The following is a 25,371-nucleotide window of genomic DNA, read 5'->3' on the forward strand; positions in this document are numbered from 1 at the left end:
TGGCACCACGGTTAGAATATTTCTGGGGGTTTTTTGTTACCATTACCACTGTGTGAGGTCTTCTCCAATCAAATCAGGGGATTTTAATTTCTCCAGACTTGGGCATACATGTCAGTCACTATGCTGTGTCAAAGAATAAAGATAAGGAAAAATTCTCTTTAATTTAATTTAATTTTGTTTTAGTGAGTTTTCTAAGCACATAATTTAGTTTTAGTTAGTTTTCTTTTTTTGAAGCTCAGTTTATATTTAGTTTCAGTTTACAAAAATGATTTTTAGATTTAATTTTTGTTATTTAGTTAGTTTTAGTTAACTATGACAACCTTGGTTGCACCACCAGGTAAGGGAGGGTCTGGATAAATAAATAACAAATATTTAAAATATTTTATCTCTCTGCATTTACTATGAAAAATTGATTTAGTTGTGTGTCCCTATTTCATTTTTGAATAAAGTTTAGTGATCATTAGGGACCATTTTACACAGTCTGCATTCATATTTACTCTAAAGTGGACATATTATGCAAAAAAAACTTTTTCAGGCTTTTCTAACAAAAATATGTGTCCCTGGTCTGTCCACAAGCCCCTAAAGAACCAGGACACCCCCCCCCCCCCTTCAGAAAATGTGTGCTGAAACAATCTGTTCTCAGAATTTCCCCTCATGATGTCATGTGGGGAATTAGCACCGCCCCCAGGTTTGGTTGGCCCTCCCCACTTGAAAGCTAGAAAGCTCCGCCCTCTGCTAATCTTCCTCTCCAGCATCTCAGCTTCCCAGCTGTTTTATTTTGAAAATCTAAAGGTTTTTGCTGGGATGCTCACTGATTTCCGTTGCTCTGGCCTGTTTCCCTGCAGTCCAGCGACCTCCACTGGGCTATGTTCTCAGCCCTGGTTGGCAACAAGCCTCAGTTTGTGAGTCTGCTGCTGGAGAACGGTGTGAGTCTTAGAGATTTCCTGCAGAAAGAGGAAACCCTCAGCGAGCTCTACAAACAGATGCCTGCCTGCTTCTTTCTCCGCAAACTGGCCAAACGGGTTGACAAAGCTCGCCGTAGCAGGAGGAGAGCGCCAGACAGAGGGGACAGGCCCCTCCAAGGGCAGGGAGAGACCATCTCTATGACTCATGTGTCTGAGGAGGTGCGCCACCTGCTGGGCAGCTTCACTCAGCCCATTTACCCTCCATCCTCCAGGATGTGCCACTTTAAAATGATCATGGAGGATACATCTGCATCAGTGAGTCTGTGTTTTACGTTTTACGCTTTCAAGTATTTTTAAGGTTCCTGCTTGAGTCATAACCTTCCCATTTAAAGCAACATTTCTTCAATTTTCTCCAGCTGTCTAAATCTCAGGCTGAGTCAGAGTCTCCACATGATGAACCTCAGAGGGACTTTGGCAGAGATCTTTTCCTCTGGGCTGTCTTTCAGAACAACAAGGAGCTGGCTGAAATAGCCTGGGAGCAGGTGATCTTAACCTCATACAGACAGACTCTTGAGAGATTCTACCTGCTGTGTTGTGTGTGGAATTTGTTGCATCTTTGTGTTTGTGTGCAGTGTAGAGACTGCATGTCTGCAGCTCTGGCCGCTACTAAGATCCTGAAGAAAATGGCAGAGGAGGGCAGTGATGCAGACGAGGCAGAAGCCATGAGAGAGCTTGCTAATCACTATGAGAAACAAGCCATAGGTAAAATACAGCATGATGTATGAGGAGCTGTTTCTAATGCAAAATGAAGGGATTTTAGAAGGTTTGTAATCATGTACATGGGTTGTGTTTGTGTGTCCAGGTGTGTTCACTGAGTGCAACAAAAATGATGAAGAGCGGGCTCAGAAGTTGTTGGTTCGTTCTTCACCTTACTGGGGAAGGACGACGTGCCTGAGGTTGGCACTGGAGGCCGATGATAAAAGCTTTGTGGCTCAGTCAGGTGTTCAGGTAAACTGCAGCGTTACCTGTTGGGTATTCAAACAGTTTCAACAGTTTGTTCAGAAATCTAAAGACTCGAGAAAAGGTTTCAGTCATTTCCATGAGATATCCTCCTTTGAAATAGTTTTGTCTGACTTCAAACATGTCCATCTTTAGGCTCTTCTGACTCAGATCTGGTGTGGTGAACTTTCAGTGGACAACTCTGTGTGGAGAGTGCTCATCTGCATGGTCTTCTTCCCTCTGATTTACACCAAATTCCTGGTTTTCAGGTGAGTTTTAAAGCTACAAAGGGGATAAAGTTCCTGTCAGCCTTTCCTTTTCTCAGGGGCAACATCAGTGATACTCAGCGTGTGGCTCTGGAGTGACATGTAGCTCTTTTGTGATGATTTGCGGCTCTTTTATGTCTTAATTTTAGATACTATTGCCCCAGAAAACCTTAAAAAAGGAGAACTTGTAAGGAAACTTTTTCCTACTTTTTCCCTATTATTTCCACTTTTTTTCCAATTTTTGCCCTTTTTTTGCCCTTTTTGCCCATTTATGCTACATTTTGCCATTAAAAAACCACTTGTTTCCTTTTTTTGCCCCTTTTCACCATTTCTTGCCACTTCTTGCCCATTAAAGCTACCTTTTGCTATTGAATACCCCTTTTTCCCATTTTTGCCCATTTTTGAAACTTCTTTTTGCCACTTTGTTCCCATTTTTGCCCCTTTCACATTTTTTTGCCCAGTTAAGCATCCTTTTGCCATTAAATACCATTTATTCTTTTTTTCCCCCATTTTTCCCACTCTTGACTGCCTTTTGCACATTTTAGTCACTTTTCACTCTTCTGTTGCCATGTTTTTGCCACTTTTGGACCATTTTTTGCCACTTTTAACTCCTTTTTTTGTCACTTATCATCCATTTTTGCTACTTTCTGTCCCCCCCCCCCCCCATTTTTCACCCCTTTTCGTCCATTTTTGCTGCTTTTTGACCATTCTTGCCTTATTTTACTTTTTTTTTTTTTTTTTGCTTCTTATAGTTGTTTTTGCCACTTTTCACCACTTAGATCATGACAATTTTTCAACAATTTGGCTCTTTGGTTGAGCAGGCTTGAAGAACGCTGGGCTACATGTAATTGCTCTTACAACACTGAAGTTCTCTCTGCAGGGGACTGTACAGATCCTGGCTCAGTTAAACTGCAGTGTTAGAGCTACTGAGCTACAACTGCCTAACACACTTAAAAAAAAGAAAAGTGCTGAATGTATGATAAAATGTGAAACAATTAAATCAATCAAATGTCTCCTAGCTCTTAGGGCATTAACCACATTTGCATAACAACCATGCATCCTATCGGATCTGTGAAATTAAACAGAAATCAGTGATACAGGTCAGATGGATGGTATCTGTCATAAACACAGAACAATAGACTGGTTATAAACTGTTTATGTTGATGATATTCTAGTAAGTTGAAGACAAATGAAACAATTTCTGCCTGAGATTAATAAATAAAATAAATAGACAGAATAAAGTTATTGTATTGTATTGTATTGTATTTATAAATTAACTGCCCATTATTATGACATTGTATTTGGGCCACCCTGGATTAAAATAAATAAGGAGGATATTTTAATTTTCAAGCAAAATACATGATGTTTTCAAGTTAAAAAAGTTGTTAATGTTATGAGATGAAAAGCTTTTTTTTGTCATTAAAGACCCTGTAAAGTGAAATCCTAAGATTGTGTCTCAGCACTCTAGATATGTTGGAATCTGGTTGCTGTAAACATGTGAAAACACTGAGATCTACATGTGTCTGAATTCTGGATTTAGACTCTTAGAACGTTTTTTTGGCTGGGTTTCATGTGGGCGGGGCTAATATATGGGCTGATGATGTCATCAGCCCACAGTAAGGAATGGCCCCGCCCCTCTAACACTACAATCTAAAATCCCAGAGCAGTTCATCTCAGTCCAGTCTGTTGTTAGCTGATGTCTCTGCCTTTATTGAAAGTTAACAGTCAGTTAAATGCTGTTTTTTCTTCATTGTGAGGTAAATTTACCAAATCTATCAGCCACAGTGGTCTATGGATCATTGAAAGCATCAGAACAGAGATTTGAGACAGAATAAGGACTTTGTCTCTTCTCTGGACCAGAGCCAGGCAGCTGTGCTCTGATCATGAGGTCAACATACACCGCGTTCCACATTATTATGCAAATGATATTTTTCTCTAATTTTCCTAAATATTAATGCAAATGACAGAATATTTTTTCAAGTCATCAGCCATTAGAGCATAATTCAAATGTTTTTGAACAAACTTCATAATGACAAAAATTAAAAAAAATAAAAATAAAAACCTCAAAATGCACTGTCATGTCAGAGAGTGAATAAGCCTCTATTCCTCCCAGCATTGTGAGTATTCTCGCTACAATTCCCTGTCTTTCTCTCTGTTACACTCCGACTCGTCTCCTCAACTGGGCGTACGTCTTTCAAACTCTATAAACTCCAAAACTTTGAATAGAAACACCCAAAAATGCTGCTGGGATTGAAGTTACTCATGTCTGCCATCTCCTGGTGTAAAGTTTTAACAGCGCAGACCTCCGCCATTCGCCCTATCTCCCAATAGTACAGAGTCCTTTAAAAAATTTCTGGATCCAGACGGTGATCCGGATCAGTCCCAAAATCTAATCAGTTCTCCCTTATGCCACTTCTAACATTTCCTGAAAATTTCATCAAAATCCATCCAGAACTTTCTGAGCTATGTTGCTAACAAGCTAACAAACTAACATACTAAAAAACCCACCCGATCACATAACCTCCTTGACGGAGGTAATTAATATGAGCTGAAAGTTTTAAATAATATTTTCTACAATGCTCAGTACCTGTTGCTTCGTTCATGGTACCAATAATGTAACAAAGTTAAATATTTGGATTATTTGGTTTTATGAATGTAATTCCCACACTTTAAGAGGCATTAGTTTGTGAAATTAATATTTTAGCAGCCCCACAAACTAGAAATGTTATCTGAAGGTGGTGTCCAAACTCGTTTAACAACACGTGAGCGTCTCTTTCTATACTGATATGAAGCTAATAAAGTTAGCTAAATATGCTTGTCTACGTCATCTGAGTATTTGTTGTCACTTTGTACTCTTTGGTAGAGGGCAGAGAAATAATGCTATCCCGTTTGAGGTGAAGTACTTGAAGTTGACATATTTTAGTATAGAAATTGCTCTAACAATCACTTTCAGCATCTTGTTTCTATGCAAAGTCCCATTTAGATAGAACGGAACGGAAGTTGCGTCCATATTTCACGCAAAGAATCATGGGGGATAGGAATAAGGTGGATAAACTTAGAGATGTTTTATTTGACTGAAACTTGACCTGGGGGTTCATAACACAGTGACCTGTCATACAACAAACCTAAATACAGATTTATTTTCACTTTACAGGGTCTTTAAAAGTCGTAAATGAGCGTGAACCAAAACGTCTGATTTTTGAGATCATTAAGTCAAAAGTTGAACATCTAGCCACTGTTTTAGGTGGTTTCTTGTACATTTTTTCATTGGAACAAATGTCAATTCAGCACTTTAAATACTTGAAGTTTTCTAGTCTCTAATCTTAAAGCTGTAGACTTTTTAAAACAGTTTTTCCTTTACATTTCCAACTTTTTAAAACTCTGAAATTCTGAGTTTGTAAAAAATTTCTTACCTTGATTTTTCAATCTTTTTTGACAGCCCTAATATGCTGGTATATACTATATTTCTAATCATAATCAGATCTTTGGCACTCCCCCTACAGGTGCCTGGACCCCAGGCTGGGAGTCACAGCTTTAAATAAAGATTTTAATTATCACGACCACTTAGTGAGATCAGGATCTATGTTTTCAGTTGTCTTTGTTTAATATGAATGACCCTTGTTCTTGTTAATGATAACATATTATATTGCTTCTGTATTGTTTTTTTTATGATTTCATGCATATCTATTTATGTATTTGTGCTACACCTTTTGCTACTCTTTTCATGCTCTGTATGACGTTCCCTTAATGATCTGTGATTCTTCTCAGACGTGATGAAGTCATTCAGAGAGAACACCAGAAGAACGAGGAGATCAAAACGGTGGAGAATGTGACAGGAGGTGTGCTTCGAGTAAATACTCGTCGTCTGTAAGTAGACAGTTGCATCTTTATTGAATTATAATAAAAGCCTAAATTCATTCTGACTCCATATCCTCTTCCTAACTCTGAATGGCTTTACACAAGTCTATCTCAAACTCTTTTTGCCATCCTCTCTTGTCATTTATGTGTGAGCAACATTAAGAGTCCTGAATGTTATCTGAGATAAACTGAACAGCCAAAGATGACCTGAGTGACTTTTTTTTTGTCTGCAGTGATGGACCACAGCGTCAGAAGATCCTGGACAGCTGGTCCAAACTCTTCTGCCTGTACAGCGCTCCACAGGTCAAGTTTTACTGGAACATCGTGTCTTATTTTGCCTTCCTCTTCCTGTTTGCTGTGGTGCTGATGATCGACTTCCAGGTGACACCGTCTCCTGCAGAGCTGCTGCTTTACATCTGGCTGCTGTCTCTGGTGTGTGAGGAGGTCAGGCAGGTGAGTCGGTGCAGCTGCACTTACACATATGAAAGGAAGAATACACATAGACTGAATCTACAGCTGCTTTATGAACATGTTTTATCATCAGTTTGTGGTTTAGCTGTATTATATCCAGTGTTGGCTAGCATTACTTTTGAAACTAACTCATTAGATTACTGTGTTACATACTGAGAGAAGTCATTTGTTACGTTACTGCATTACCTACTTCTAAAACTAATGCGTTAGAGTGTATTTCATTACCAAATATTAAAACCCTTTAGCCACTCATACCACTTGATGGTTGTAAAAACGACAGATAACAACCACACGGCTGCATTTGAATGTGCAGATTCTAATGCCAACGTACAGCCTAATTTACAGCCCATGATCTGTATCTCTGCTGCCTGAGAACACCGCTAACAGACAGGAAAACCTTTACCGCTATTTAACATGCTCACGATCAGGACAGAATCACTCCAATGCTGTGCGTAATAACAGCGTGTAATTGGAACAGCTGCACAGGTGATTCAATGAAAGCAAACTGAGCTTTTCGACTTCACCAGGATGCTGTTCTTGTCCCTTTTATCCAAAAATCCATCATAATGGGGATAATTCCACAGTGGCCTGCTGTCCTCTCTGACACCTTGCTAGTTCAACAAGCTAACAATGCGCGCGTAATGGCGCAGAATGTTTACCTTCCTCTGGCACGGCACTACATGCCAACGTGACTACAGGAAGAGAGAAGGACAAACAGAGCAGATGCTACAAGGAGCTTACTTTTTCTTTCTCTCTTTTTGAAGCCATAGAAGAGAGAGGAAATTTGGGATTTTTCTTTCAGTAACAGATTACTTTCATGAAAATGTAACTAATAATGGGATTACTTGAATTGTAAAAATAACGCGTTATGTTACTCATTACAACAAAAAAGTAATCTGAGTACTCTAACGGATTACTTTGTAATGCATTACCTCAAACACTGATTATACAAGACAAAAAACTTTGTCCATTGGCTAATGTGTAGAAAGATATCGTTTAGTCTCAGCATCAAGCCTTCATTAGGAAATCCAACGATTTGTTGTAACGTTTGACTTCCTGATGCATACTTAGTTCACGCCCTCATACATTTCCTGATGCCTCAAGTCCTTACTTAAGCATCCTAGAAAGATGAATCCTCAACTTAAAGTAGTCGCAGACGTACTCATTATAAAATCCATTCTGAGTTATTTTTGCTGATAAACTACAAAAGGAATGTGCTTATAAAATGTTCAGCTGTTTAGGACATTATGGAGGCTCTTTAAAGACCCTGTAGAGTGAAAATAAATCTGTTTTTTAAGTTTGTTGTATGACAACTCACTGTTTTATGAACCTCCAGGTCAAATTTCAGTCAAATACACCATCTTGAAGTTTATGAAATTAAGCTACAAAATCATGAAAAATGATGCATGAAAATCTGCTCCAGGAAGGTGTGGGCGTGTCTGTTGAATGGGCTGAAGCCACGCCCACTCAGAAGAAATACAATCCTCTCAGATTTAAAAAATGCTACAATCCGATTGGAGGAAAGTTCTCATGCTATTAGCCCCGCCCCATGACCTTATGTTGACCTCATGATCAGAGCACAGCTGCCTGGCACTGGTCCAGATAAGAGACAAAGTCCCTATTCTGTCTCAAATCTCTGTTCTGATGCTTTAATGATCCATAAACCACTGTGGCTGATAGATTTGGTAAATTTACCTCACAATGAAGAAAAAACAGCATTTAACTGACTGTTAACTTTCAATAAAGGCAGTGACATCAGCTAACAACAGACTGGACTGAGATGAACTGCTTTGTGATTTTAAATTGTAGTGTTAGAGGGGCGGGGTCATTCCCCACTTTGAGTCAGTGACATCACCAGTCCTCATATTTGCCCCGCCCACATGAAACCCAGCCAGGAAAGAGTTGAAAAACTTTCTAACGGTCTAAATCCAGAATTCAGACACATGTAGATCTCAGTGTTTTCACATGTTTACAACAACCAGATTCCAACATTTCTAGAGTGTTAAGACACGCATTTTGGATTTCACTTTACAGGCTCTTTAAGAAATTAAATCAGTCTTTACATCTCCTAGTCCTGCAGATTTCTAATGGCTCTTTTTCCATCTCAGCTGTTTCATGATCCTGATGGTTTTGGGTTTCGAAAAAAAGCCAGGATCTACATAAATGACGCCTGGAATATCTTAGATGTTCTGTCTATCATCCTCTTTATCATTGGACTTGCTTTCCGGTAAGTTTCTTCAGTCCCAGATGATCTGTTTAATACTCGGAGTGTTCTTCATCCTGAGGGGTTGTACATAAATCATCATGTGATCTTTCTCAGGCTGACATCTCCACTCTTCTATGCGGGTAAAATTGTCCTCTGCATCGACTTTGTGGTGTTCTGTCTCCGTCTCATGGCCATCTTCACTATCAACAAAACCCTGGGACCAAAAATCATCATTGTCAAGAGGATGGTGAGAGGGTTACATTTAAATATAAAATGACGGATGACCTGATGCAATGTGAGAGCAACAGCAGAGCACAAAATAACTAGCATGCTCCAAAACACCTTTTATCTGGTACAGAAAAGGAGCTTCTGCTTCACTGGGTCTCCATCTGAGGCCTGTATGACGAAGCTGGATTAACACGCCGGGATATCTCTCTGCTTGCTTGATTGACTTAACAAGACATTCGCAATCTGGATCAGCTGTACGACGAAGCTGGTTATCAGCTCGGTAACTGCAGCCAGGGTTTTCCAATCTGGATCAGTGCACGCTCACATAAAAGGGGTGGTGTTTGCAGTGCCTGACCAATCGCAAACATGGAGAAACCCTGCAGAGCAGCGTCTTTCTCAATGGAGGAACAGACAGTCATTCTTCAAAAATATGAGGAGTTTAAAGCAATCATCTAGGCCAGAAGCAACACTGTCGCCACAGCAAGAGCCAGCCATGCTGGCAGAAAACTGCCGACTCTGTTAATGCGTAAATTTGTCAGATTATACAATATTAATTCATCGGACAATACAAACGGACAGCACTCTGATCTGACCCAGTCAAATTCCCTCAGTTGAAAAATAAATGTCCTTTAAGTTTTGATGCAAAGTTTTCCCAGATAAGTCAAATAATGTTTCCCAAAAATTACAAATAAATTTCCTGAATTTACTCAAAATAACAATCCACAAACAATACTCTGTATATCCCCTTTCTTCCTATTTTTTTTGCCATTTTGCAACTTCTTTTTGACACTTATTCCCCATTTATTCCAGCTTTATCCCATTTTTACCTTTTGTCACAATTTTTTGACACTTTTCACCCATCTAAGCTACCTTTTGCCATTAAATACCCCTTTTTATCCTATTTTTTGCCCATTTTTGCCACCTATGTCCTTTTGTACCATTTTTTCCACTTTTCATCTTTTGCCCGTTTTAGTCACTTGTCACTCATATTTTTGCCACATCTTTGCCAATTTTGGACCATTTTTTGTCACCTGTAAATCATTTTTTATATGGCTTCTCACCCATTTTTGCTACTTTCTGACCATTTGTCCACTTTTCACCCCTTTTCACCTATTTTTGCTGCTTTTTGACCATTTTTTTGCCACCTTAAACTTATTGTTATTGCTACTTTAAGACGTTTTTGCCACTTTTGCCACTCATCCTATTTCTCTTTCTCCCACTTAATCAGGATAATTTAGACCCCTTAAGTTTGAAAGCTCCGCCTTGACTTTGAACTGGAATTACTTTTGACCACAAATGAAGTCCAAAATCAACAAAAAATTCCCAAAATTACCCTAATGTTAATCCGTTGTGCCCCCGATGTAGCGGCCGACCAGCAGATTGAATGCACATGTTTTGGCTGTGCCCAAAGCTGTCCAACTTTTGGATAAGTATTTTTAAAGCCCTTAGTGAGATGTTTGAAATTCAGTTTGACCCCAACCCAGTCTGTGCCCTCTTCGGCTTAGTAACAAAGGAACCTCGTACTCCCTTACATAATAGAATACATGTGGTCATAGCTTTTACTACGCTTCTTGCAAGGCATCTGATCCTTTTGAAGTGGAAACAGAGTGCCCCCCCATCATTTTCTCAATGGATAAAAGATGTAATGTATTTCTTAAAGCTAGAAAGAATCAAATACACTTTTAAAGGATCTAGTCAGGCTTTTCTTGAGACATGGAGTCCTTTTCTGGATTTCTTTGACTCTCTTCAGGTACCTTTAAATGATGAGTAAAGTACTGCCCCCCCCCTTTTTTTTTCTCTCCCCCGTTTATGCGTATTTATGTATGTACACATAAGCCTTATTATTATTATTTTTGTATCATTTTATTTTATTTTATTTTATTTTTATTATTATTATTACTATTTTTTTAAATTCTTTTTCCAGTCTGTCTTATCACAACCGCGTTGCCTGTACTCTTGTGGGTAGGGTGGGTTGAGTGGGTGGGTAGGGGAGGGAACAGGGTTTTCGAGTTCAAGAAAGTTCGTTTGCTCTTTTTGCTCCTTTTTTTTTAAGGGATGAACATGTAATTTGTTAGAAAATATTGTTTTAAATTCTTTCCCCTGTATTAAAAAGTCTGGAAAATCAATAAAAAATATTTTTTTTTAAAAATTCCCAAAATTCCAAAGAAACTTCCTAAAATATCTGTGAAAATTTCTGAAAATACGTTATTATTATTTTTGTTTTTTAATAATAAAGTGTTGCATAAAAAACACCCCTAAATTTCTTTAAATAATCCTCAAATGTATCAATGAAATTTTATCATAAAGCCTAAATTTTAATGAAAAATTCCCCCCCACCCCCAAGTTCTTTTTTACCTTCCTGGAAAATTCTCAAGAAACATTTCCCCGAACTTACAAATTTATTTCCCAAAATTCCATGAAAAATGGTGGAAAATTCACCCAAATATGCCAACTATTTCCCTGAAAATTCCATTAAATTCTAGAAATTTTAAAGGACACCTCATTTCCCAATTCCCAATCAAATTCCCTCAATTAAAAAAAAATACTTCCAAAGAAGCTCTTAAAAATATCCAAAATTTTCCATAGAAATTCTGGAAATGTTCCAAGATTTTACAAAATTCACAATGTAAATTCCTGAAAATTTGATAGCAAATTCTCCCAGTATTTCAGATGAATAATTTAAACCTCAATGGACAGTATAGAAAATTTTCTCACAAATTCTATTAGAAGAATATTGCAATTATGTTTTTAGAAGGCAAGGAGGTAATGTCCTCATATGTGCATGCAGGGTCTTAGGAGGAAACTTCTCATGAAAAATGTATGATCTGTCATATCTGTGGAGTGTTTTGTAGACTAAAATGTTTGATTTTCAAGCTTTTTTAGGTTTTAAAATGTCAAGAGTCATGTAGTTTTTACAAATTACCTCCTGATAGTCCATTCAGTTTTCACATATGCTAACTTTGCTGTGTATTTGGGTTGTTTCTGATGTTAATTCCCCCCTAGATGATAGATACGTTCTTCTTCATGTTACTGCTGACCATCTGGGTGGTGGCGTATGGTGTGGCCAAACAAGGCATCCTCATCGACAACGACAGTCGGCTGGACTGGATTGTCCGTGGAGCAGTTTATGAGCCATACCTCATCATATTTGGAGATTTTCCCACAAATATCGATAGTGAGTGGAGACTGAATGACAGTATTCCCATCTTTGTTGTTGAAACTGTATTATTATGAAGTTAACACATGACTGTAAGTAGTTTAACCCTCAGGCCCTCCTAGAGCCCTTTAAGGTTTTTTGATTTTAGTTTTTGCTCTTACTTTGGCAGTTATCATACTAAGATGATAATAATTTGACAAAGATGTTCATTTTTTCATGAATTTTTGAAATTTCATTATCCACACTGTGTTGACAGAATTTTCCACTGTGTAGACAAAAAACCCACACTCTCCCTCTTAAAGCCCTTTTAGGCTTCATTGACTACCATTAAAACCGCTTATTTTCATTTTACTGCCACTGCAATGAGAAATAAGAAATCCTGTTAATAACTCTGTAATTCAGTCATTCAAAGGTAAAAATATGTGCACACCAAAAAGATGTTGACAAATTTCAACATTTTTCAATGTTTGCAGAGAGGCTTTGTGGGAGATAATGACCTTGTTTGAACTGATAGGATATATCAGTGACTGTATGCCAGTGGAATTATTTCAACTAAAACTACTTTGGGTGTTTTCTATGGATGTCAGAGTCTGGTGAAAAATTGAAATTATGAACATTTATTCACATTTGCTATACATGATGAGGACTGGAGTTAAGGACCAAAAATTTGATTTTTTTTCTTTCATGTTTAATATTTCTAAATATATCCAATGTCCTAAAAGGGCTTTAGAGGGAGAGTGTGATTTTTTTAAAGGAGGGCCTGAGGATGGTTAAAAGCTGACAATAATCTGTTTTCCTTGTGCAGATGCTGCGTTCGATATAGACGCTTGCACCATGAACGGCTCAGATCCTGTGAAGCCAAAGTGTCCCGTCCTGAATGAAGACCAAACGCCAGCTTTTCCTGAGTGGCTCACCATCATCATGCTTTGTGTTTACCTGCTCTTTGCTAACATACTGCTGCTCAACCTGCTAATTGCAATCTTCAAGTGAGATTTCAGTTTGAATAGTCTTAACTTCGAAGAAGCAAAAACTGGCTCATATGATTATTTATCCCTACTTTCTCATAGGTTTTCATCTAGTTCTTTCTTAACTGTTTTTTTTTTTTTTTTAATCATCACAGCTTTACTTTCCAGCAAGTTCAGTACAACACAGATACAATCTGGAAGTTTCAAAGATACGAGCTGATAAAGGAATACCACAGCAGACCTGCAGCCCCGCCTCCTTTCATCATCTTCAGCCATCTCTACCTCTTCATCAGGTTCTTGTTGTTGCGTCTGCCCCCTGTTGGATGCAAAGAGTTCAGTAAGTGTTGAATTACTGATTTCTGCCAACACATGGGGACAAAATTATTAGCCGCCCAATAAAATTGATTTATATCAGTGTTACTCAATCAAAGAGCCAAATTGTTGAAAAATACCTTTGAAAGAGCCACAATGTAAGTGGAGAAAAGTGGCAAAATGTCTTGGAAGTAGCAATAACAATAAGTTAAAGGTGGCAAAAATGGTCAAAAAGCAGCAAAAATAGGTGAAAAGGGGTGAAAAAGTGGAAAAATTGTTAGAAAGTAGCAAAAATGGGTGAGAAGTGACATAAAAAATGATTTACAGGTGGCAAAAATGGTATAAAAGTGGCAAAGATGTGGCAAAAATATGAGTGACAAGTGACTAAAATGGGCAAAAAATAGGAACAAGTGGTATGTAATGGCAAAAGGTAGCTTAAATGGGTGAAAAATGGGAAAAATGGGGGAAAAAATGGCAAAAAGAAGAGGCAAAAAGGAACCAAGTGGTATTTAATGGCAAAAGGTAGTTTAAATGGGTGAAAAAAAGCAAAAAAAAAATGGAAACATGGCAAAAATGGGGAAAAAAATGGCAAAAGGTTGGGGAAAATAAACCAAGTGGCATTCAATGGCAAAAGTAGCTTAAATGGGTGAAAAGTGTCAAAAAAATGTGACAAAGAGCAAAAATGGGTAAAGTGGAAAAAATAGGGAATAAGTGCCAAAAAGAAGTTGCAAAATGGGAAAAAATAGGAAGAAAGGGGATATTTAATGAAAAAAAGTAGCTTAAATGGGTGAAAAGAGGCACAAATGGTGAAAATGGAAACAGTGTTTCCCTTTTTTAAGGTTTTCTGGGGAATAATATTTATAATTAAGACATAAAAGAGCCACAAATAATCTTATATTTGCCCTTTTTCACCATTTTTCCCCCATTTTCCCCCATTTAAGATACCTTTTGTCATTAAATACCACTTTTTTCCTAGTTTTTGCCCATTTTGTCCACTTCTTTCTGCCACTTTTATCCCAATTTTGTCCATTTCCAACATTTTTTTGCCACTTTTTGCCCATTTAAGATACATTTTGCCATTAAGTACCATTTGTTTCCTCTTTTTTTTGCCTGTTTTTGCCACTTCTTTTAGCCACTTTTATCCCATTTTTGCCTTCTTTCATCCAATTAAGCTACTTTTTGCAGCTACATACCACTTGTTCCTATTTTTTTTTGCCAATTGTAGTCACTTTTCACTCTTTTTGCCACTTTTGACAATTTTTTGCCACTTTTAACTCATTTCTTGTCACTTCTCACCCATTTTTGCTACTTTCTGACCCCTTTTCCACATTTTCCTCCCCATTTTCACCCCATTTACCCATTTTTGTTGCTTTTTGACCATTTTTGCTTCCCTTAACTTATTCTTATTGCTACTTTAACTTTTTGCCACTTTTCACCACTTAGACTGTGGCTCTTGCAAAGATATTTTTCAACAATTTGGCTCTTTGGTTGAGCAGGGTTGAGTAACACTGGTCTGACCCATCTTGTGATAACTTTGCATCCCCAACTTTTTGACCTGCTGTTGAGACATTATTGTGGTCAAGGTTACAATCACACTTTCATAAATATGTCCCTTTTATAAGCATGAAGGTTCATGATCATGGACAGGATTCTGATGCACATCTTTGTTGCTAATGAAGGGAATGGATCACTATCTGTCACTGTTTTTCAGAGAATGAGCTTCGTCAGGTAGAGGAGGAGGAGCTGTTGTCCTGGGAGGTGTTGATGAAGGACAGATATCTTCTCTCCACACAGCAGGAGCAGAGCCAGAGTATGGAGCGACGCATCCTGGACACGGCCCAAAAGTAAAGTCATGAAGGAATGTAGATAAATATAGCTGAGGTAGCAAAGATGCTCCAGAATGCTGCTGTCTCTCTGATACCCTTGAAAAACTTTGAATATGTTTAGTCAGGATTAGGTTAATCAAAGGGTCATTCAGCCTCCTGGTAATTTTTATATTTAAACTTTTAGATTCCCAGATGTCTACAACTTCTCAGTTTGTTCCAACAAAAAAAGGATAAATGAAAATATTTAAAAACTTTTAAATAAGGGCAGTGGTTATGCTTACATGATACAAGTCTCAGGTTAAAATCCTGACCTGTTGATGTGATGCATGCCCCGCTCTCTCTCATTTTCTGTCTTTGTTGCTGTCTAACCAAATAAAGTGTTACCAGCTCCAGGCCAAAATACTGAGCATCGAACCGTCACAAGGACTGTTTTAATCCTGTGTGATTTCCATCTGCAGCTCCTCACTCACTCATACATGCTGTAGTGCAAGAGTCATCAAGCCATTTTTTCACTTTTTGCCCATTTGTCTACTTCTTTTAGCCACTTTACTGCCAATTATTGCCCCTGGGAGCCACTGTTAAACCCATTTTCACTACTTTGCCAGGGTATGTTTGCTATATTTTTACCACTTTAGGCCATAATGACTATCATGTTATATTAAAATGTTAATGTTGAAAAATTTGGGACGCACATGTTTCAACCACATTTATGGCCATTGAAAATTAACACATTTTAGTACAATGCAAATACATTCAAGAACCATATATGTGTACTACTGAGCATTAACATGTGTTTCATGGAGTGGAAGATATGATGACTAGTTGCCTGTAAGTATTTGTCTTCCTGGCTACCAACCTCCTCGCTGGGGATTGGCTGGGACATTTCGCTCAAGTTCTCTTGAGTCTCTGCCACGGACATCTTCGTACTAGGCTACATATGTCTGCTATTTCCTTGCTGGAGTGTGACGTGATTTGGGTCGTGTGCAGGTGCGATGGATTGCGTACATACTAATAGGGTGTCAAAATGGTATTATGTTTATACTTCTCATCCAACCACAATCAAATTCACTCTATCCAGATGACACGATTTATCTGGATAAGTTTTGGGGTCTTTATTTGTGTTTTTTGAATGATGACAAGCCGGAATGAAAACAAGCTGAAATGAAATAGGAGTAACAAGGCTATTTTTAAGATGTAAGGAGTAGAAAGTACAGACAATTGCTTGAAAATGTAAGGAGTAGAAGTAAAAAGTAGGCTGAAAAATGATTACTCCAGTAAAGTATAGAAACCCAAAATTTCTGCTTAAGTCAGGTCACGAAGTATTTGTACTTAGCTACTTGACACCTCTGGCAAGCAGGGCACCAATGAGATGGACATGACACATGAGGTTTGCAAGAAGTGCAACATGAAAATAAAATACTGCGGAAATACGACAAACATGTGGGCAAGACTAATGCTAAATCAGTTAAACAGTTGAGAAAATGGTATAGATCGCAATATATCTTGATATATGGTATCGAAATACTCAGTGTATAGCGAAATGTTTAAAATCACGATATCGTATCGTGGGGCCACTAGTGATTCCCACCGCCATTGGAAAGGTGTATATCATCTGGCTGCATTACAAAAAAATGGCAGCCTAGGGAAGTGGTTCTGAAAGAGGGGGTCGGGACCCCCTGGGTGGTAGCAAGACACTGAAGAGGGGTCATGGGATGCTTTCCAAAATAACAGAGAAATTTCATATAATTTAAAGTGGTAAATTTTGGCCAGTGTCTTATAAATATTTTCAAAGGAGTTTAATTTAAAACAAAAATGTAGTTTTTAAGTGAAACTTTTGCTTATGTAGAAGTAAAATGTACAAAAAACTACCCAAAATGTACATTAGTACATGATGCTCTGTGCAACATCCCACGCTTTATCCACCTCCAGGGAAGGTGGGGGCACCCGGTCTCTGACGCTGTGATTTTGGGGGTCACGGGCTAAAAAGTTTGTGAACCTCTGGCTTAGGGGGATATATCTTTAAGATTTTCCACAAAAGCGAGGAGCCTGCTGTTTATCTTTATACAGCACTCTTAGAGGAGGCATGAATCTTAATTCATGCCTCCTCTAAGAGCTGGGCTCTCCCTCAGAGATAGGGTGACAAGCTCGGCCATCCGGGTGATGGTGAGGTGTTCCGGGCAAGTTCCATTGGGAGGAGGCCCCGGGGAAGACCAAGGACATGCTGGAGAGGCTATGTTGCTCGGCTGGCCTGGGAACACCTCGGGATCCCCGGGATAAGTGGAAGAAGATGGATGGATGGATGGATGGATGGATGGATGGATGGATGGACAGCACTCCTAGAGGAGGCACGAATCTTAATTTTAGTCCTGACAAGCAGTGTTCCTTTTAAAGAGCAACATTAGAGCACCAGTTTAGCTCAGTTGGTAGAACAGGCGCCCATATGCTGGGCTCCAATCCTCCACATAGGATTAATTTTTGGTCTCATACACGTTTGGTGCATGTCTTCCCCCACTATATTTTCTGTCCTTCTTCAGTTCTCTTATAATGTTAAAGCAAAAAGCCCCCCCCCCCCAAAGAAACATCTTTAGACTTAGTTAAAATTAACTCTAAAACTGGAAGAATCTACATAAACATTAGCATTTAGCTCAGTGTTTTGGTTTGCTAACCTCAGCTGGACTAGATGAGAAGATTTACACCACTTTAATGTCAGTCTGTAGAATATGAAACTAAAGCCAGGAAACAGCTGAACCAGGCTTTTGTTAACTTTGGACATGGTCAGTTTGTTTTCAATCTTTGTGCCTCTAATGGACAAATAGAAATTCCCTGGGTGAGTTTATTTATCCAGCTCCAAACAAGATGTCTCTAACTTCTGGTAAACTATGTATAATCCAGCTTTTAATCATGGTAGAAACCATGATGTCAAACAATGCAGGCTTGATATTCAAATCCTGTGAGTAGCAGACATCTTTATATTGTTGTTTTTTGTCTCCAAGGGTCACCAACATAAACGAGCGACTCGAGAGGGAAGAGGAGTCGAGCTCTGCCGCTATGACAACAAGACTGGCTCGACTAGAGGAGCAGGTTGTGACCTGATTTTTGGTTATCACCAAATTTGCACCTGTGTCTAGACAGAAATATTTTAGCATGAGGCAGCTGGAGCGAGGCTCAGTGCAGAACGGAGATGACACACTTGGGCTTCATTTTGAGTCCAGATGTCTCTGATGGAAACACAAAACAATCATCATTCATGTTCATGCAGTGATCAAAAGTGTAGTGGCTATCTTTAGACTTCTTGCTTACTCTTATGTCTCTAAACCTTACTTCTTTCATGACCACTCATGAGTGACGACATGGCAATGTTCTATGCGTTGAGTTGGCATATGGCTACACACGGCCACGGTAAAACAACCATGTTGCTCTGCCGCCGTCACTCGTTTATTGACTTTGGCAGCATTTCACAATGAAACACTTCACTTCCCGTGTACATCACCTGACTACAGAAGTCTTAAAGCATAACAACAAAACTTCAAAATAAGATACTGGAATAAATCACAGTAAATATTCAACAATACTCCTCTCATCTCACTGAAATGATATTCTTTGCTTTCTTTTATCAAACTGTAATATTCAAACAATATAAACACAGTTATAACTGGAATATGGCGCTTACGCAAAGTATTTGACCCACTTTCGTTTTGTCTCATCAGGTCATGCAGACAGCCAAAGCCCTGCAGTGGATTATGGACAGCCTGAAATCTCAGGGGTTTGCATCCAAAGAACCGCCATCTCTAAGTCAGCAACCAACCTCCTCATAATTATTCACATGCTGTATCTTTTTTTGTGCTCACTTATTATTCTTCTTCCAGCGTCGGCTGCAGCAGACGAGTCCCCTGACTTTCTGAGAAACATATCAGAGAAAGAAGACAGGTTCCACATGAATGCTCGGCAGCTTCACTACCCAAACAGCAAAATCACACGTTTCCCTGTGCCTGAGGAGAAGGTGCCATGGGAGGTATTTTATAAACATTTGCTCTATTGTCTAGGCCTCAGAAGTTTATAATGTGGGTTTGTTTGGTTGTTAAATCGTCTGATTTTTGCAGGTCAGCTTCAGCTCATACATGCCGACTTATTACACCTCTGAAGGCAGCGAGGACCAAGTGGATGGGTACGATTTTACAAAAAAATCAAAATTATACACTGAAAGAAAAAGTTCTTTGAATCTACTTAATTTGAATGTGTACATCGGTCCCACACAATCTTAACTATTACTCTCTAGACCAAAATGTTTCAATCAAATTACACTGTTTAAGAGAATCATGTTGAATCAGCACATTATTTTCAAGTTACTAGTTCCAATCAATTGTGTAATTGTGTACATAAGATGCAGTGGATACCAAATACGCATTGGCTTTCTTTTTATTTTGCATTTGTATAAATACAAAACTGGAGATGCTTTCAAACATACACTTATCAGTCCTTCCATCCTAACATGACATTACTCTTTGAATTAGATTTTTACACAAGTTCCACTGAGTAGTCCTTAAAACAGTCCCAAGTAGAGGTCAGTCCCGAGTAGAGGTCAGTCCAAATACCTCAATACCTGTTACATATACATAGACCTAAACTTAATTACAACTACTGCAACCAGATATATGGCTGCTAGTGCTTACACAAACTCAAGTCTATTCAGTTACTACCAAAACAGTATTTTTCCAAAGATGTAAAAATATTTTTATACATTCTCACACATACTGAAAAAAAAAAGTTGTTTTGAACTGAACAAGTGTATTCAAATAAAGTACAAATAAATACACAATGAGAAAAATAAATAAATAAATAAAAACAGAGGCGACTAGAGTCCAGGCATTGCCTGAATTACTGGAAACATTTTTCAAAAAATCTCTCTGATTTCAATTGTAGCCTTGCTGTAATTTTTTCCATAATCAGAACATTCCTTAGCCTTTCTCTCCATTCCGTTATGCTAGGAGGCTGTGGTTTCAGCCAGGATGCTGTTATTGTTTTCTTTGCCATTAAAAGCAAAATTCTCAACAAGTAGATCAGATCTTTATTGATAGAGTCTTCTGGAGCTATACCCAGTATGAAAAGTGAAGGATCCATTATACAAGTAATACCCAGAATCTGTCCAATTTCATTTTGAATATTTTTCCAAAAACCTATAATTCTGGGACAGTCCCAGAATATGTGTATAAAATCCCCTACCTGACCACAGCCTCTCTAGCACAGATCAGATGTACTACTGTATCTTGAAGTAGTTAAGTGTTGAAGTAACGCATTTTTATTTTCCAGTGAAACTCCCTCCACACTGGACTGTTGGTTAATTTATGTCCCTCTTTAAAAGAGTCTTCCCACTTTTCATCCGTTATGATAATGTTTACCTCCAATTCTCATTTCTCTTTGACCCTTAAGTTGTTGTCCTCAGATTCATTTTGTAATGCTTTATAAATCCTTGAAATAACACCTTTTTTTTTGTTTCAGTTTCTGTAATGCCATAAACACTCCTTCTAATTTAGATGGTGTTTTACAAATATTACCCCATTCTTCATGTTTCTGAAGATAACTTCTTAGTTGTAAAAATTTGTAAAAATGTTGTGTTGGTAAATTAAATTCCCTTCTGAGCTGTTCAAATGACATCGTTTGTCCTGTGAATACCTGCGCGATATATATTAATCCCCTTTCTGCCCACTTATTGTATCCCGCATCCATTGTGGATGCGGGATACAATACACATATGGAGTTTGATAGTCTTAATTTCTTCCGAACTATGGACCAAATCTTCTTAGTATTCCTGATGCATTCATTTGTAATCTTCATTCCCTTTAGTGTTCTTTCATTTAAGAATGGAAGAGTTTCCAACGGTATCTTTGGACAAGACTTTTTCTTTATTTCTATCCATAGAGCTATCGTTTATTTAGCAGATACAACACAGATACACACACACACATACAGACAGCCTAGTGTGCACCATTAACCCCCTCACTCATGGTGTGACACTTGGAAAGAACTTGATTAAATCACTTTCAGTCAATTCAAAACAAATATGTAGATTATACATTCTTCTTTAACATGTTACATCTACTTGATTAAATTATGTTCACATAAGGAATGTGATTTTATTGTGTAACATAAACTCATTTAATCTTAGTGAATTCAAAGACCTGCCTATTGCCTTTCTTTTCAGTGTAGTGTGGATATGTTTGCACCTAAAAAACTCATTGTCAGAGGATTTTTTGTCAAGATCTCCCTATGCTTAGTGCAAACATGAACTCATTCAGCTGTTATAATTGTAGTGTAGTTTGTCATGATATCAGAATTTAAACTTTGATTTCATAAAGGTATATTTAATCATATCTGCTCCTTTTGGATACCATGACAAAAAAAACTGTAGTCCTGTGCATGCAGTATTTGTTAAATTAATGTTTCTAATGATTAAAAACTGCAGGCAAGCTCCTGCACAGTCTAAATGCACAAAACATCAGCAGTCTTCAGCTGCAGGAGTTTTAAGGTGGGTTCATCCCCTTCCTTTGCAGCTGTCTAATGACATAGTTTTTCGAAGTTAGATGAATATTTCGTAAAAAAATATATATTTTATAAAACATGTATCGATAAAGTGTGAAGTTTTTTGTGAACCTTACAGTAGTGGAAAAATAATTAAAGCTCTAGTGCACTGATCATCAACTGGCAGCCCAGGGGCCCAATCAGGCCCCCCATAGCTTCCTGTCTGGCCCCCAGAAGATTATTAAATTCAGAAAAGTAGGAAAAGAAAATGTTGTGGTTTTAAGAGTGTTTTTTGGCTCTAAATGTATGCATCTGTTAAATCCACCCCTAAAGCAATAAATATTCAAAATTTTAAAATGATGTCACATTTTATCTGTTTTTACAGAAATTCACTTGTCAGCCATTAATAGGAAATTTAAAAAAGGGGTTAAAGAGTGGCAAAAATGAGCGATAGGCATCCAAATGGGTTGTGGAGTGGCACAAATGGACAAAAACTTGCAGGAAAAGTGGTGATAAAAGGTTGAAATGTGGCAAACCATTAGTATAAAGGGAAAAAAGGGGCAAAAAATATATCAAAATGGGTTAAAAGTGGCAAAAATGGTGAAAAAAGTAATGAAAGTGGCAAAATATGGATAAAGCAGTGGCACAAAAGGGATAAGATGGGCAAGAAAGGTGGTTTAAGGAGTTAAAGAATGGCAAAAAAATGGATTGAAAAGGGCAAAAAGTATCAAAAATAGGTTAAAAGAGCCAAAATGGTACAAAAACAGCCAATGACAAAGTAGTAAAAAGGCAGGAAAGTGTGTGATAAAATAGCAAAAAGGGGCAAAAAATGGGTTAAAGGTGGCAAAATGTTGCAGAAATAGCAGAATGAAGCTGTGAAGTAGTGAAAAGTGTGAAACATGAGTTCATTTTGGTGCTAAATCATAATTGTTGAGGGCCCAGGTTCTGGGATTTTCAGCAGCCAATTCTGTGGGTCTACGGCAGGATAGATCTCACTGGTAATGACCAAAAATGTCCTGAAAGAAAATTCTAATAAATTATGTTAATCAGAACAAAATATTGATTTCATTTTTCTTTATTTTTAAGTCCGGCCCCCAGAGACTCAATCAAGACGAAATCTGGCTCTTGTGCAAATAGACTTGATGACCCCTGCTCTAGTGCATTGTTACTCAACCCTACCCAACCAAAGAGCCAAATTGTTGAAAAATATCTTTGCAAAAGCCACAATCTAAGTGATGAACAGTGGCAAAAAAGGCTTAAAGTAGCAATAACGATTAGTTAAGGGAGGCAAAATTGGTCCAAATGTTGACAAAAATGGGTGAAAAAGGGAAAAAGTGGGGAGGAAAACGTGGAGAAAGAGTCAGAAAGTAGCAGAAATGGGTGAGAAGTGACAAAAAAATGAGTTACAGGTACACAGTTATAATTATCATTTAATTGAATGGGAAATTATTTGCTTAGCTGGATCATTAATGACACCTACCATGTTGTTTCATTTGTTTTATGCAGCCTCCTAATCTCCCAATCTTATGTTAATTCACTCTTTCTCCTTGCAGATCAGAGTTAGAAGGCTTAGATAATTACAGGTATGATACAAGATAAGATACACAAGGCATCAAATAACTCTTCCAGGAAGCGTATGAGCATGTCTCGATGACTGATGTGTGTCTAACGTGTCATTAGAAATCCAGAAGGGAGGACTGGCGTCAGGGGGCGAGGAGCGCTCAGCCACCTGGGTCCTAATCTGACTGTAGACCTCGTGCTGACACGGTAGGTCCGGTCATGTGTTTGTATTTTCAAAGTCGTTGTGTTGACAGTGTTGGTTATAATAGCATGAGTTAACTCTTATATGGTGGATTTTTAGGTGGCGAGACAATACAAGATCGGTTTTGGAGTACCTCGCTGTATGGGATGACCACGGGAGCTTGGTCCTACCTGGGGTGAGTCCTGATGTTTAATCACTGCTGGCCTTTATTGTTTAGATTACTTTTTTGTTGCTAAAATAAATGTGTATTATTTTGATTTTTGAATCTACAGGGTCCTGTCCAATCAGCTGATCAGCTTCCTGTGGCTCTTAAAAGAACAGTGGGAAAGAAGTTGTATGAGAAAATATCTGAAAAAGCCTCAGAGGGAACAAAGGTACGCCTTTTTAACACATTAAAGTCCCACTAGAGTGTTCGTAGAGAGAGTAAGGTAAACAATGAAGAAGCAAAATATTGAATGAAATATATAACTAATAAATAAAACCAACTAAAATCACTAGTGATGATTCTAAATGAGCAAACTAGACATTAACCAACAGGATTATTTCTCTGTGGTGACTTTTATGCCTGAAATTCTCAGCTACAGGGCAGGGATAGAATCAGGTTAGCAGGAGCACACTGCCATAACAGCCTTTGTTGACATTTTTCACTGCTAAGATTCTCACTAAGAGATGCATTGGACTGTTGCAGGATGAGATTTTTTGTTAAAACAATACTAGAAAACATTCTGGACAAATAAGTAGAGTGATAAGAGGTCCAAGTTGTGGGGGGGGGGGGCTGTAAAATCGACACAAACACGTTTCTCACAGTAGCTTCAAGCTACCTTCAAACTACCACAGCAAAGGAGGGAAAACCTGTCAAAGCATAAGCACGCACTTGCAGTTAGCCCTTTGTTGTACTGCGCTAAAACAGAATCGTCCCTTCCCTCCTCCTCTACATGTGACTGAACTCTGACCGTTAGAAAGTTTTTAACCTCTGTCCTGGCTGGGTTTAATGTGGGCGGGTCCAATATGTGGGCTGGTGATGTCACCGACTCACAGTGGGGAATGACCCCGCCCCTTTAACTTGACAATATAAAATCACAGAGCAGTTCATCTCAGTACACAGGGGTGTCAAACTCAATCACAGCAGGGGCCGTATTCTGAATTTGGGTCTAACTTGAGGGCCTAACAGGGTCAAAATTTCCCATAAATTGTCAACCTCATCTTCATCAGTAACAAATTACAGGGGAAAAAAATTAACATTTATGATAATTAATTTTGAGATTAAAAACTAAAGGCTTTTAACAGTGAAAATGCTGAATGAAATTTGAAATTGTGAGCTCTAAACGGCAAAATATGACATAATATTCAAAATCATGAGCTTAAAAGGACAAAATATAAGCTAAAAATGTAGAATTTTTAATCTAAAAGGTCAAAATATGAGATTAAAAAGTCAAATTTATGATGTGAAAATGTCAAAACCTTAACTTTAAGTCATAATTGTGAAATGCAAAATTGAAAATCTGAAATGAAAATTTATTTTTCACACATTCCTGACTTCTTATCAAATTATTTCAACTCTTTATTTTTCTTATTCTAATGACTTAAAAATGACATTTTCAACCATCAAGTTTACATTTTTATACAGGAGGAAATGTGCAGACTTTATACTATACCAGTTCTCATAAAAATGTGATATGATATGGTGGACCGGGTATAACTGTAACATGGGCCGGATTTTGCCCCCAGGCCTCGAGTTTGACACCTCTGCAGTCCAGTCTGTTGTTAGCTAATGTCACTGCCTTTATTGAAAGTTAACAGTCGGTTAAATGCTGTTTTTTTCTTCACTGTGTAGTAAATTTACCAAATCTATCAGCCACAGTGGTCTATGGATCATTTAAATCAGGGGTTTTCAAAGTGT

General features: G+C 38.0%; 1 protein-coding gene across 5 annotated transcripts in view; it reads left to right on the forward strand.

The window, feature by feature from the left end:
* LOC121522462 (transient receptor potential cation channel subfamily M member 2-like) overlaps positions 1-25,371 on the forward strand; it is a 59,363-nt gene that overhangs the window by 30,149 nt on the left and 3,843 nt on the right. For 4 of the 5 annotated variants that reach the window (XM_041806885.1, XM_041806889.1, XM_041806887.1 and 1 more), the window contains 21 exons: positions 846-1,220; positions 1,298-1,447; positions 1,538-1,667; positions 1,768-1,913; positions 2,061-2,173; positions 5,939-6,037; positions 6,262-6,481; positions 8,608-8,726; positions 8,820-8,952; positions 11,937-12,108; positions 12,896-13,076; positions 13,211-13,392; positions 15,079-15,211; positions 18,187-18,274; positions 18,901-18,985; positions 19,060-19,205; positions 19,294-19,358; positions 23,263-23,292; positions 23,390-23,476; positions 23,571-23,646; positions 23,744-23,845. In XM_041806885.1, the coding sequence (XP_041662819.1) occupies positions 846-1,220; positions 1,298-1,447; positions 1,538-1,667; positions 1,768-1,913; positions 2,061-2,173; positions 5,939-6,037; positions 6,262-6,481; positions 8,608-8,726; positions 8,820-8,952; positions 11,937-12,108; positions 12,896-13,076; positions 13,211-13,392; positions 15,079-15,211; positions 18,187-18,274; positions 18,901-18,985; positions 19,060-19,205; positions 19,294-19,358; positions 23,263-23,292; positions 23,390-23,476; positions 23,571-23,646; positions 23,744-23,845 (2,832 nt within the window). The remainder of the gene's footprint in view (positions 1-845; positions 1,221-1,297; positions 1,448-1,537; positions 1,668-1,767; positions 1,914-2,060; positions 2,174-5,938; positions 6,038-6,261; positions 6,482-8,607; positions 8,727-8,819; positions 8,953-11,936; positions 12,109-12,895; positions 13,077-13,210; positions 13,393-15,078; positions 15,212-18,186; positions 18,275-18,900; positions 18,986-19,059; positions 19,206-19,293; positions 19,359-23,262; positions 23,293-23,389; positions 23,477-23,570; positions 23,647-23,743; positions 23,846-25,371) is intronic. The other variant, XM_041806888.1, reaches the window with a different exon arrangement.

The sequence above is a fragment of the Cheilinus undulatus genome, linkage group 15 (assembly GCF_018320785.1).
Source record: "Cheilinus undulatus linkage group 15, ASM1832078v1, whole genome shotgun sequence".
In the NCBI taxonomy this organism is placed as follows: Eukaryota; Metazoa; Chordata; class Actinopteri; order Labriformes; family Labridae; genus Cheilinus; species Cheilinus undulatus.